At 34.0% G+C, this 13,716-nt stretch overlaps 4 protein-coding genes across 6 annotated transcripts; 2 read left to right on the forward strand and 2 right to left on the reverse strand.

Annotated features, from left to right (window-relative positions):
* Positions 1–31: 31 nt before the first annotated feature.
* On the reverse strand, positions 32–1,099 carry LOC131673830 (enkurin-like). The gene is made up of 4 exons (XM_058952164.1): positions 961–1,099; positions 503–866; positions 277–438; positions 32–212 (listed from the first exon to the last, which is right to left on the reverse strand). The coding sequence occupies exons 1-4, from the start codon at positions 1,044–1,046 to the stop codon at positions 33–35; spliced, it is 792 nt and encodes a 263-aa protein (XP_058808147.1). The 5' UTR covers positions 1,047–1,099; the 3' UTR covers position 32.
* A 503-nt stretch (positions 1,100–1,602) lies between these two features.
* LOC131673824 (uncharacterized) lies at positions 1,603–4,088 on the reverse strand. The gene is made up of 3 exons (XM_058952148.1): positions 3,906–4,088; positions 2,761–3,700; positions 1,603–2,686 (listed from the first exon to the last, which is right to left on the reverse strand). The coding sequence occupies exons 1-3, from the start codon at positions 4,023–4,025 to the stop codon at positions 1,617–1,619; spliced, it is 2,130 nt and encodes a 709-aa protein (XP_058808131.1). The 5' UTR covers positions 4,026–4,088; the 3' UTR covers positions 1,603–1,616.
* A 148-nt stretch (positions 4,089–4,236) lies between these two features.
* LOC131673813 (Fanconi anemia group M protein) lies at positions 4,237–10,173 on the forward strand. Of its 2 annotated transcripts, none has more exons than XM_058952116.1 (13): positions 4,237–4,557; positions 4,622–4,789; positions 4,849–5,021; positions 5,105–5,194; positions 5,250–5,474; positions 5,537–5,690; positions 5,760–5,881; positions 5,952–6,071; positions 6,143–6,308; positions 6,390–6,544; positions 6,614–6,982; positions 7,250–9,604; positions 9,679–10,173. In XM_058952116.1, exons 1-13 carry the CDS (start codon positions 4,347–4,349, stop codon positions 9,937–9,939), a joined length of 4,569 nt encoding a protein of 1,522 aa, XP_058808099.1. In that variant the 5' UTR covers positions 4,237–4,346; the 3' UTR covers positions 9,940–10,173. The 2 variants fall into 2 exon arrangements, with proteins under 2 accessions (XP_058808099.1, XP_058808100.1); XM_058952117.1 differs by having other exon boundaries at positions 6,722–6,982.
* A 504-nt stretch (positions 10,174–10,677) lies between these two features.
* LOC131673821 (SET and MYND domain-containing protein 4-like) lies at positions 10,678–13,452 on the forward strand. 2 transcript variants are annotated; one of them, XM_058952141.1, is made up of 6 exons: positions 10,678–10,822; positions 11,102–12,095; positions 12,167–12,438; positions 12,528–12,728; positions 12,809–12,967; positions 13,036–13,452. In XM_058952141.1, exons 2-6 carry the CDS (start codon positions 11,102–11,104, stop codon positions 13,312–13,314), a joined length of 1,905 nt encoding a protein of 634 aa, XP_058808124.1. In that variant the 5' UTR covers positions 10,678–10,822; the 3' UTR covers positions 13,315–13,452. The 2 variants fall into 2 exon arrangements, with proteins under 2 accessions (XP_058808124.1, XP_058808126.1); XM_058952143.1 differs by lacking the exon at positions 10,678–10,822 and adding an exon at positions 10,958–11,024.
* Positions 13,453–13,716: the final 264 nt, after the last annotated feature.

Below are 13,716 nucleotides of genomic sequence, written 5' to 3' on the forward strand. Positions count from 1 at the left end.
AATACATTTTTTTGTATGTTATTTTCTTTATTTCACGCCTCATCGTCGTAAACGTAAATATAAGGATGATTCTCAATTAATTCGATATCCTTTTCCAACTGTTTCAATTTATCTTCCAAAGCAGCTTTCCGCTTGACCTTTGGTGGTGTGTCGATGAGGAAAGGCAGACACTGAAACTGCTTCATCAACTCCGACCATTTCTTTTTTATAGCCTACGAATGAGAGCGGATTAAGCCTCGACTTTCGCTCGCGTTTTAATGAAAGCACACACGTTACCTTTAGTAAGTTAGCTCTTTCGTCCTCGGTAATGTATTTACAAGCAGACTTTTTATTAACGGGTCTCTCCTCGGGAATCACATCGCGACTGCTACGTTCGTGACGGCGGCTTGCTGGTGCTGATTTGTTTCTCTTCAAATTCGGTGGTACTTCGCCGAAATTCTAAAAATAGTATTCTCGTTACAGCTTCACTTTTTTTGTCAATTTTCAACTGAAAAATAATTACCTTCTTATGAACATAGACCGGCATAAGTCCGCTAGGCATAAGCTCATAAGTATCTCCCCTTCTAGTATCCACATGTTTGAATTCCGGCAGTTTAGCCTTCAATTGATTAGCGAGCTCTACATTTTTCTTTGTAAAATCGACTATGGGACGTTGTGGCTTCTTTGCACTCCATTTGGGCAATCCCGGCAGGGGAATCCGATAATGTACGTGGTGAACACTCACCGCCGGTCTCACACCACTACGACGCTTCAAAAAGTCACTCGGACGGATTGTTGGTCCGACGCATGGAAGCCCAAGGGTTTTGTGGGCGCTCTTCGCTCGGGCGGTCTCCTCCCGCGTTCTCTTACTGTGGACTGAACGGTACCTGCGTCGATTTTCACATGTTGAATCACATATAAAATAATAAAAGTGTTCGTAAAAAAAATTACGAAAATAATTGAAGATCATAAGCTCTTTACCTCGGACTCTTAACGAATTTAACTTCTGGCTTAGGTATCAATTTCACCACGTTTTCCTCCCAAATTTCATCCTCATCATAGGCCATCGTATCTTTTCTCCAATTTCCTCTTCAATGAAATACAAAAATTTCGTCCTCTTGCGTGAACTGAACGGCAATCATCACGTACTCGAGCATTCGTATCGAAAATACTAGAATGAAGATGCCGCCTGTAAGGTAAACAGCTAACCACATTGGTTACCCATGGCAATGAAGATTGGGAGTTGACATATTTGTTCAATAACGGGAGGCTTTTTTTCGAAAGAGCATTGTATATTTAAATACGACTGCTTTTCGACATATAAAAATATAAATAATACATTTATGATAACAATAACATTTTTACAAATCTCAGTCTACTTTTTTTTCTTTAGGAAGTGATCCTAATAGATTATATGAAAAAATTTTATTGTAAAATTAAGTAATTTAATTTAATTACTTAACGCTCCAGGAACGGCCCAATTTAAAATCACATTTGATTGACGTACCGTTCTCAATGTCCTAAATACGTTATAGATATTGCTTCGTTTATGATAAAATGAAAACAATGCAATAAATAAAATCTTATTAAATAAAAAAACGATGTACACCAATCGCTACACAAATCTTCGAATAATATTATGCATCATCCTCTTCGTCTTTCTCCTTATCCTTTTCTTTGTTACTACCAATGAAAATAAGTTTGACTTTCGACAAATTCCTCGTAGAAGTAAGTAATTGAGGATCAATTTTTAAATACATGTAGACAACTGGAATATCACAGTAAATACACTTAACTTCGCTCATTTCGTCATCAAGACAAGGATGATAAACTTCTTGACAAATCGGGCATGTTCTATACTTCGTACAAGTCACTTGTAATCTCGTTAAAGCACATCTTGGAAGCTTGTGTCCTTGCAGACAAGAAAGAGCCCACGGTTCCGTGATTAATTCCTCGCAAAAATTACATTTTTCTTGTTGAATTAAGTCGAAAGCCCCAGTAGCTTCGAGAATCTCTTTGACAGTAAGGGACAATGGCGTTTCGGTCTCTTCTTCTTCTCCAGCGTACCAGATGTCTAAATGATTTCTTACAAGACTCATAGAGAGTTTCTGGTTGTCGGTTAGAGTTGGTAGTCGAGTGAGATGCTGGAGATACATCGAAGCACTATAGAAGAATATGTAGGTTTTGACTTGTTCAATCTCTTTTGGTTGTCTGTAATCTTCATCTGGAGAATTTTTCTTCCTTACTGTTTCCATGATGTTAATATTCCAGTAGGTGACTTTCAATTCATACAGAGACATAAAATCTAAATTTTCTATTTTATAATTTATTGCAGGCAGCATACCGCGTTTCACAGCAGATACTTTTATTAATTCCAAGTAGTCCCAGTAATCAATTAAAGATTGCTCTTCGTTGTTATACAAATCATTGATCACATTTTGTGATTGTAAATCATGTAAAGTGAAAAAACAAAGGTTTGTTGGCTCACGATTTCGTAGATGATCATACATCACGGCTGGGCTGCTTACTAAAATATGTAGAAGTTTATTACGCGAACTGATCAATCCCAGATACTGCAAAGCGTCCTTAGCAATGTCTGATTTTAATGGCTTATAGGTCAACTCTTTACCATGAGACTTTTGAACCATGCAAATTTTACCATCTTGTGTGACCATTAAGATGTTATTTGAGTTGATAATAGAAACGCCTAGAAAAAAAATTTTCATTATTAATACTCAAGATACCATGTTGATTATTTAAACATTCAAAATGTTTACAAACCTGTTATTGAAAAACCTGGACTCATAATGAATTTCATACTGATCATCTTACCAAAAATATCTACAGTAAGAATAAGTAAATACCTGTCCTTCACAGCCAAAAGCTCCAGCTGCTTACTGGTTTGTTGTAAAATTTCCATGGAATTCACAATAATTCTATCCTCATTAAAACAAACAGAATATAAGCTACAAGTCAAGCCACCTTCAAACTCCTGCAGTTTTAAAACACCAATTTGTCCATTATAAAATCCAACAAACAGCAGATATTTGTTATCTCCCAAGTCTACCCACAACATTGTATTAATTTTACTACTGTCCTCAGTTAGTTTCTTTCTAAATTTAAACTCAACATTTATCCTAGTATCTATGTATACAGTATCAGCTAACACTCTATGAACTTTCCATATAACAATCTCTGCATTTCTATGAGCAGTCACAAGATATGCAAAGCTTGCACTGCCACCCCGATGATGCAAGCTACTCCATGCTGCATTAGTCACTAATAATCTATTTAGTTGTTCCTTCAAACACGCAGCATCTATTATTACTGTTTCCCTTAAGCTTTTAAAATCCTCATCTATAATTTTGAACCAATCTTTGCTCAATTCATGTATTAAAAACCAATTCTTTTCAATTTGTACTGTAATTTCTAAAGATCCTGCAGATGTTAATACAGCCAGTAAACATTTTTGAGGATGTAAAAGTCCTTTTGGTGACCAAAATACATTGATTATTTCTGGCTTTAATACTTTTGTTTTAGGAAATTCAGGAGTATATGTATCATTCTTTAAAAAAGAGTAAACATTTTCTTTTTTCCAATCGAAAATCTTTGATACAATTTCATCCTCGTAAGATTTACTTGGCATTGCTTTTGGTGAATTGATAAATGAACGAGATAGATTTAAAATAGGAGTAGCTTGATGTGGAGCTGGTTTTATTTCCTGCAACAAATTATTATCATTTAAAATTTTAAGTTAACGCTCACTTTGAGGTTAGAGTAAACAATAACAAAAGTTAAACTCCTTTTTTATAATCGACAAATAATCATAAGATATTAATAATGGATTACAATAATGTATATGACTGACTATGAATATTTAAAATATATAAAAACATCTGTAAAACGGAATTAAACAAAACACTTACAAAAACATGAACTACTTTCTCTGTGACAATAGAGAGTCTATTATCCTGCGACCATTTGCAGGAAAACGTATTGATAACCAGTGGACTTATTGTTTTATTATAAAACTGTTTAACTTCCATCTTGAAAATGGTAAATTAAAATCTTGAACCTATTTTATCATTCTACATCAGTAATAAATAACACGTGCAGACGGTCTCATGCCAGCGTAACAAAGTGTAATTGGTATATAGTCGCGTCATTGTCGATCAGCTGTTCAACTCGCGCAAGTTTTGACTTGTCTACTCAAATGGCAGTTAAATTACGAAGTGCGGAGGGTGCTATAACAAATAATAGAAGACTCTAGTCCTTTAATGCATGATATTTTTATATTATATTTTGAAGCATCCATAGTCTTTCCTTAATTACCCGCGATGAAAGTCACATGAAGGAAAAGAAGATTTATGAGTGGATACTGTGTCAAAAAAATGTCTGACCCGAAACACTACTCGATATCTCAGGGTAATTTCATATCCACTGAGCCAGACACAAGTGGTTTTGACCTGTCCTCTGGTGGAAAATGGATTTATCCAGAAAACTATCCCAGGAGGGACTATCAATTCAATATTGTACAGACTGCCTTGTACAACAACACCTTAGTATGCTTGCCAACAGGTATGAATAATTTAAACAATAAATTTAAAGAGAGCAAAGAACATTCAAAGTGCATCTTTTTAAGGTTTGGGAAAGACATTCATTGCTGCAGTAGTAATGTACAACTTCTGGAGGTGGTACCCCCAAGGCAGAGTTGTTTTCTTGGCTCCTACAAAGCCACTTGTTGCTCAACAAATCAATGCATGCCATGAGATTATGGGTATCCCAAGTAATGAAACTATTGAACTTACGGGTAGGTTTAATATTACGATATAGTGTTTTACATCATAATAATGTGAATAAAATTTATAGGTGCGATAAATCAAACTAAGCGAGCAGTTGCATGGTCTCAAAAAAGAGTCATATTTGCCACTCCACAGACATTCCAAAAAGATCTTCAGAATGACTATATTCCATATAATTTAATCAAATGTATTGTTATTGATGAAGCTCACAAAGCTTTGGGGAAGCATTCTTATTGTGAGGTATATATTTTCGATTTTCTCATTACTTAGTATGTATTATTTAAATTCTATAACATGTAATAAAATTTGAATTTTTTTTATAGATTGTTCGTATGCTATATGAAAAAAATAAATTTTTTCGAATTTTGGCTTTGTCAGCAACACCAGGGAGTAAAATTGATCATGTTCGAGAAGTAAGTTCTAAAGATTTTTGTTTAATATCTGTGTATGTCATGATAATTATTTTAGGTCATTCAAAATCTACTTATTTCTGAGCTGGAACTCAGAGATGACACATCACCAGATATTACACCCTACACCAATGACAGATCAATGGAAAAAATTATTGTTGCTTTAGATCAAGATCTAAATGATTACAAAGATAGATACATTAATATCATGGATCCTCATGTTAGGATACTTATAAAAAGCCACATTCTACAAGGCAGTGCAGCTAATATCTCTAAAGGGAGAGTGAGTAAAAAGCTTCAAAAATTTTATTGAATATATAATCAGTGATTTGTATTTTATTTTAGATATTTCTGTTAATGAAGCAGTATGAGAGCAGACCTAATAAAGCACAAAATCATGGGACAATTATGAAAACTTTAAATATTTTATTGACAATGTATCATGCTTATGAATTATTATTGAAGCATGGGTTGCGAGCATTCTATCATTTTTATTTAAGTATGAAAAAATTTAATTTTTATATATAAAATACCTTGATTATTGGTTTGATTTGTGATTATGTTTCAGATCATTCTGATAAGTTTTGGCTTAATGCAGAAGTAGAGCTAAAATTGATGTTGGAGGACATAAAAGTACATATTGGAGATTTTCCTGTGATACAGCCTTCAGATGATGGAAATATTCCTGATGTAAAGATTTCTTAAACATTCACAACATAATTTTAAGCTTTATTATGATTTGTTGCATATTTATTTACAGATACCTGACAATATTGTTTTTGGCCACAGTAAATTTAAAAAACTTCAAGAACTATTAGTTAATCATTTCAAATCATTTTCTTTACAAAACAAGAGTACAAGAGCAATTGTTTTTGTCGAGGTATATTAGTTACTCAATACTGTTAATTTAGAAATGTACATAATTTTAAAAGTTTATATTTTTCATTGTAGTACAGAGATATCGTTAATGAAGTATACGTTTTGTTATTACAAACAAGACCACTTATTCGACCACAGATGTTCGTTGGTCAAGCTGGACAAAAACAAAAACAGCAACTTGCAGCATTAGAGGATTTTAGAAACAATAAAGTAAATGTATTAATTTCAACTTCTGTTGGTAAGAGTGAGATAGTTTAAAAAAATAATAAATTACCTTCAAAATAAATACTCTAGATTTTTAATTATTCTAAATTGCTAGGTGAAGAAGGCCTAGACGTTGGAGAAGTAGATTTAATAGTTTGTTTTGATATTTCAACTAGTACTCCTACTAGGCTTGTTCAAAGAATGGGTAGAACAGGAAGAAAAAGAAGTGGACGTGTAGTACTTTTACTGACTGAGGGAAAAGAAGTGCTGGTAAATTATTTAAATTATTAAAAATATGTTTGTATTTATGAGTTTCAATTAATAATTTTATTTTTCCAGACATTGAACCAAGCAATGTCAAAAAAAAACTCTTTAAATAACAAAGTATTACAGTCTAGCAACATAGCATCTTCATTAAATCAGTCAAGTCCACGTATGGTTCCTCAGAACATTACTCCAGAATGTCTTCCAATGTTCATCAAAGCTTTGCCAAAAACTCCAAAAGTCAGAGGCAGAAGAGCACTTGCTCAGAAAGTAGCAAAACCTGCAGCTGAAAAGAAACCTAGAAAAAAGAAAAAGGATGCCATTGAGGAAGATGACAACAACTTGATTGAGCACTCTACATCAAAATCTCCATGCAAACCTTCACAGTCTAAATCTCCTACAAAAAAAACTACTACTAACCAAAAGTTTATGGGTAATAATCAGGTAAAGATAAATGATGTATTACAAAAATATATTTTTTAATTGTAAATGATCCATTTACGTGAGAATTCCTGTGTATTGAAAACAAATTTTATCACACAAAAAAATAAGAAGATTTTGAATTTATTCATTAAAAAATTCTTTTAATCAATGAAAAACGTCATTTTCTTATCATTTATTTTTATATAAAAAAGTTATTTACATAATCACATTAGAGTATTTGAAAATTTGAATCCAACAAAAAATTTAAAAAAAAACGTTCTATTTCAGTCATCCATGGTAAAATTTTTAACGGACCAGCGCCAACCAAAGAAGTCACTATATCCTCAAGAAACTGATTCAGGTTTCGCTGAAGACTTTCAATTGCCGGAAGATCGCTACAATCCATACTCTTACATTCATCCATACGAAGTAAAACTTTTAACGTCCGATCATCACGCTCTCGAGTTTTTAACGTTATGCGCAATGAAAAAATCAGAAGAATCGTCATCGATGAACACTTTAGAATTAGACCTGAACTGGATACCTCCAAGATCACCAGTAACAAAAGATATGTTTCGTGATTTGACAATCCCATCGATGGAAAGTCTCGAGTGTATCAGCAATTTGAAGTTAAATGAGATACCTAGTATTGAAAGCGATGGTGACAGTTTATTTCCAGATAGTTTACAAATACGTCGACAATGTAGTTACGATTCGAATGTTTACAATGATTTTACACAAAAAGACGAAAATATGGACGGTAATTACTTCGATAAATTTGAGGATGTTAAACCTAAGTACGTTATAGGTGAAGGTTCAATGGCAGTGCAGAAGAAAAGTGTGAAAGAAAACATCGAGATCGCCGCTGCAGATTTCTTCTGCACATTCGATGAAAGTAAACGTAACTCTATTGTCTTAAGCAAGCAGCCGTTACAGAAGAATTTTGATGAAATGGAGATCTCAGCTGCAGACTTTTCCTCCACTTTTTTCGACAACAAACCCGTAAATAGTACAATTAAGCGAGACGACGACCCAAAAAGAGATTCGCAATCTTTGTCTAACATTACTCCAGCGAATGTGGAAGTGGACTTTGAAAATCTACTCGACGAGTACACCGAATCTGAAACATCTGAAAATCCAGCTCTACTTACCGAAGGTGAAAACATCTTTGACGATCTTCTGGAAGATGACTCTACTGATGAAGATTTGTTTGCCGAACAGAACGTTACAGTGGTACCTAACCTCAACGAAACTGTTCGAGCAAAGAGAAGTGCAAGTGTGAGTCCAAAGAGAGAATCCCCGTCAAAAAAGCAAAAGATCAGTCGCGTAGATTCAGATTCTTTAGATAATGAGTCGACAATAATGGCTACTTCACCGAAACCAAGTAAGTCAGTGCTTAGCGATAAAATAGTCAGTTCAGTGAAAGAAGAAGAGATAGATTCAGAGGAGGATATTTTCGACGGTTTGGATTTTGATGAAACGCAATTTACTGGTGAGAAAATGGCGAATGATACGTTTCGGAAAGAAATGAGCATCAGTCCTGTATTCTCTAGAGAAGATAAAAATAAGAGTTTAGTTTTTCAAGATACGCAGTTAAAAAAAGATATGAGCAAAAGTCCCATATCTACGGATCACGAGAAAAATGCGCTATTAGATGGAGAAAATGAAGACTTCGAGAGTAGAATGATTGTCAGTCTCGTATGTTCGATAGAAGATAAAAACAAAAGTTTAAGTAAAAGTTTTGCGTTGGCGAGAGAAAATGAGAATAAAAGTTTAGTTTTTGAAAACATCGAGCAGGAGGTGCAAAGAAGCGCAAGTCCAGTGTTCTCGAAACAAATAATAAGTAAAAGTCAGGAAGCGAAAAAAGAGATACTTGCTATACAACTGAATGACGACGATTGGTTTGACGATGATTTTGATTTTATACCGGTTGAAAAGAAGGTCAGTAATTTTTTTCCACCCAAAACTTCCTCTTCTAGTGGCTGGATTAACGCACGACAAAGTCAACAAAGTCAGCAGAAGAGAAAAGATTTAAGTGTAAAGAGTTGGTGTACAAATAGTAAAAAGACTGATAATTCTAAGATGTTAACAGAAATAGAAAGGTCGGCACTCCAGTTTTCAAGTCTTAAACCAACGACGAATAAAGATAAAGATGTTTTTGCTATGCCTGTCGCGCTAAAACTTGATAAAAAAAATCAAATACCTGTCTGGAAGCAACGTTTGAACACCATAAAGAACAACGGTAGCATTAGTCCCGGCCTTCGGAAGTATCGTTCAGAAAGCGACTTGTGCAGTAGTGTTGAAAAGGCTCGAAAGAAAGTAAAGAAACGACGCAGACCGAGAGCAAGAAAACGATTGGCCAGTCGCTTTATTGACCAAGAGGCTGAAGTGTCAAGCGATTATAATACTTCGGAAGGTAGTTCAGGTGATGAAAAACTTGATGACGATCTAGACAGTTTCGTCAGTTATACCCAGGATGTATCGGACGCCACTGACATGAAAGCACATTACTTGCAGACCATCAATAAAAGTCCCATCCGAGCTGGTGCTTTTATGATTAAAGAAATTAGGAGAAAAATTCCGGATACAGAAATTTTCTCTCAACCTGTCGCGAGAGAAGAAATAGAGGAGAGTTATCTTTATGTAAGTATACATTATACAAGCTTGATTCTCTTTAACAATTACACTAAATTTAATTTTAAACATTATTTATACAGGATTCCTTTTGCGTCGGCGACGAGACACAGGTGAATGGTAACGAAAACGAATTAGAAGAGTCAATACTTGAAAAAATGGAATCGAATTTAGAAAGCAGACGACGAAATATAAGAAAGAAAAAAGAAAAAGCACGCTTGAAATTCAATTGCCTGAAAAAAAAGAAAGTTTCGAGTAGCAGGGCAAACGACAGCAGCAGCGAAGATGAAGCAGAAATTTTGAGGAGACAAATAATGGAGGAGTCTATAATGTTGAAACAATAGTTAATTTTCAAAGTACTAATTTAATACGACATCGTTAAATCTGCTATGAATGTATATACGTTTTTTTGTAAATTTAAGATTTGTATATAGTTGGTTATATTGTAAATTTTGTAACGTATATGTTAAATTAAGTTATTATGAAAGTGAACATATATTGTTTTATGTGTATATTAACTTTGCAATACTGCAGGAGCTGTGATTCATTATTAAAATAAATGCAAAAGTAATACTAAATTTCAATACAATTTAATAACGAAAAATTAATTTTCTACGTTCTAAATTATTTGTTATTGCGTTTGTTATGCATTGTACACAATATTTAGAATTTATATAATTTTTATATAACTGACATAATATTTTTGCTAACTATGAGGAAGAAAAAATACGATTTATTTATCAAACAGGATAGTTATTTATATATATTTAATGCATCATAAATTTTAGGCCTAATTCTACATAATTATTAGAAATAGTTTTTTGACAATTACTTGCAAATTTTTTACGTAAAGTCAATTTAAATTCAGCGAGTCATTTATTAAGCTAAGAAAATTTATTGCACTCATATATGTTTTGACAGGGTCTCAAAATATTAATTGTCATCAATCAGTATTTATTTCGATGAATCATTAGCACGACTATCATCGAAAACACGAGGAAGAAGCCATTTTGATGCTGCCAGCTGAGTCGCCAAACTGACGGGGGTGGAAACATGAGTTTCCTGACTAGCGGGCTGTCGAGTTTCCTTGCCGGTCGGTTGTAAGCCAGTGGTATCCCGCCGAGTTTTCCCGAAGCGAAGCGCGTGGCTCTACTATTTTTCAAGTGTCTTTCCTTTAACATCGATGTTCTTTTATAATTGTTGTAGATTCAGTTCTTGAAATCGGTGGTAAGTTGATTTTTTATTGTTAAATCGGCTCATTCAGTCAGATATTTTCGAAAGTAAGGCTTATTTTGACGATTTGTTCGGTAAATTTCCCGTAAAATCTAGTATTTACATCAGTGGCTCCCACTATTGGTGACATGGGACGACAAGACGAGACTGAGAGGGGAATTTTGAAATAGACGCAATTGCTAGTGATGGAGAAACAGTCGTTAATTTTCCAATGCTATTAATATTATTTGATCGTATATTATACAAAAAATAATTTTCTTTCGTTTGTAACAGATGGAACCAGTGACACGTTATGGCTTAGACCAAGAAAGAAGAGCGATATTAGACTATTTAACCGCAGATGCGTGTGTTTTCGAAGAAAAATTCAAAACGCTCAAAGTAAGAGCGACAAAGTGCGCTGAAGAATCCAGAAACATACGATCAAAAGCCGTGAGGATACTTTATCAAAAAAATCACGATGTACAAGTACACGAGCAGCTATCGAAACAGTTCACTGAAAGCATCGCTAAAGCACCGAGCGAGACAGAAGAGATATCTTTGGCATACAACGACAGATCGAAATTCTTGTTTCACATTCGGAAATACGCCGAATCCGTTAAAGACATCGAACGTGCTTTACAAATAACGCAAATAGATAGTTTAAAAGTCGAATTGTATTGTCGTAAAATCGAGTGCTTCGTAGCGTTGGGTATAAGCGTCGACAAGAGTACTTACCTGAAAACCAAAATGTACCTTAGTAAAATTGACAGCTCGGACGAGAATCAACATAAATTAAAAAAATTGATGAAAAGAGCGAAGCAAACGATGGATCAAGGCCAAAAAGACCCGCAAACGAAAGATCCGAGAGAGCTGATATGCACATCGTCTTCGGCAGCAAGACTGACTCACAGTCAAAGATACGGAAGACACTTGGTGGCGACACGCGACGTCAAGCCTGGAGAAATCGTTTGTGCAGAGAGATTTTACGCCGTGACGCGCAATCCAAGTGAACAGTACACTTATTGCAGTCAGTGTTTGAATGTATCGTTGACTTTAGTTCCGTGCAGTCAGTGCGACTTGAACATGTATTGCTCGGAAAGCTGTAAAGCTAAATCTTGGGCTAGGTATCACGATGTCGAATGCGCTCTCGTTACGCCTATTATGCAAATTTGTCCAGATTTCGATTTTTCTTGTCGACTAGCTTTGAAGTTCTTTATTATGGCGCTTAAAGAAGCTGGTTCCTTGAAGAATTTGAGAGCAGAATTGACGGAAATTGAAGCTTGCAAAGGTATGTCGAATAAAAAATCAAACCTGTTTTCGCCGTCGCTAACATGTCATTGTAATTTATTTGTCTTTTAGACCCATGTTCGAGAGGAATGATCAACGGCAAATTTCGTAGTAATACATTCAAAAGTGTATTTAGTTTATCTCATCCATTCCGATGTGAAAAATTGAAGTACCTAACCGAAAAGTGCGTCGTTTCCTTGATCGCTATTGCTAAGTATTCCAAGTTATTAGGACAAACTTTCAAATTCATTGATAACAGAAAGATGGCTACAAGTAGGGATGCAGTTTTTCTTGGTGGGATGCTTTTGAAATTTTCACTTATAGCCTATTCAAACTCCATTGATGTAAGAAGAATAACTATGAACAATTTAGAGCCGTAAAAATGCTTCAATTAATATCAATCGTAAACTTGAAAATTCTATTTTTTTCACAGTACTTAGAAAATTATACCGATGTGATAGTACAGAATGGCCAAATTCATCTGAAAAGAATGATATCTGCTTCAAGAGGACAAGCATTAGCTCCAGTAACGAGTCTTATAAATCATAGTTGTAATCCAAATGTTAATAAGTTGTACACGGACGACGGTAAAGTTATATATTATTGTATATTACCAATAACAAAGGATTCTCAGGTATACATATATCATCCTATTATAGAATGCAACGATTTCATTTTTACGAGTTAATTTGAACATGAATTTTTGCATTATAGATTTTTGATTCCTACTGTCCGCCATTTTATTCCACATGGTCAAAAGATGATAGGCAAAAATATCTCGAGGATTTTTATCAATTTAAATGTAAATGTGAGGCATGTCGTAAAGATTGGACGTCAGCTCCACGTCACAACGATGACAGAACGGAACACTTAGTAAATTGATTGTTACTTTCATCAAAACGCCTAAAATATATTTAATAATAAATGAACTTATTTTGCAGGAATTACTACCACAGCACATCACCTCTAAAGATTCTGAAACGAAATCAATTTTCAAAAAAATATCCAATTATATTAAGATAATAGTGAAATCTGGAGATATGAAAACAAAATTAGAAACTTTTAGTTCGATAGGTGATGACATTGAGACTCTTTTAAAAAATGTGGATTTTCCATCGCCTCAAGTGATAGTGTTTTTTTACTTGTTACGATTGGCATACGACAAGACTTATGGTTGTAGAAAAGCCGTAATACCTTTTGGAAATTGCAGAAAAACGTGAATGCCAATTAAGAATTAAGAACTGTTGTAAAAACCATTGTGCTAAAGTATTTTTACGTATTTTTTAAGGAACCAAAACTTCCTTTGTAGATAAATAATATATAGTATACAGTATATACAATAATAAATAATATACAGTAATTACGCATGAATTTTCTAATTACTTTGTTATTATATTTATTAATAAGTCAACCACATTGAACATTTCCTTTCCATATTCTTCTATTGTACGTGGAACACATCGAGATGTAATTTTATTATTAATACATTGACAAATATATTCTATACATCGAGGCGTTAGACTAAAATATTTGTTTTTATCTGCTCTAATTTTCGAAGACTTGACGTCCATTCAATCATTTGCTTTTTTCACTCATAGGATATTTGTTTAACTGTTCTATAA

The sequence above is a fragment of the Phymastichus coffea genome, unplaced genomic scaffold, assembly GCF_024137745.1.
Source record: "Phymastichus coffea isolate CEN01 unplaced genomic scaffold, Cenicafe_Pcof_1.1 PCOF00200, whole genome shotgun sequence".
Classification (NCBI taxonomy): domain Eukaryota; kingdom Metazoa; phylum Arthropoda; class Insecta; order Hymenoptera; family Eulophidae; genus Phymastichus; species Phymastichus coffea.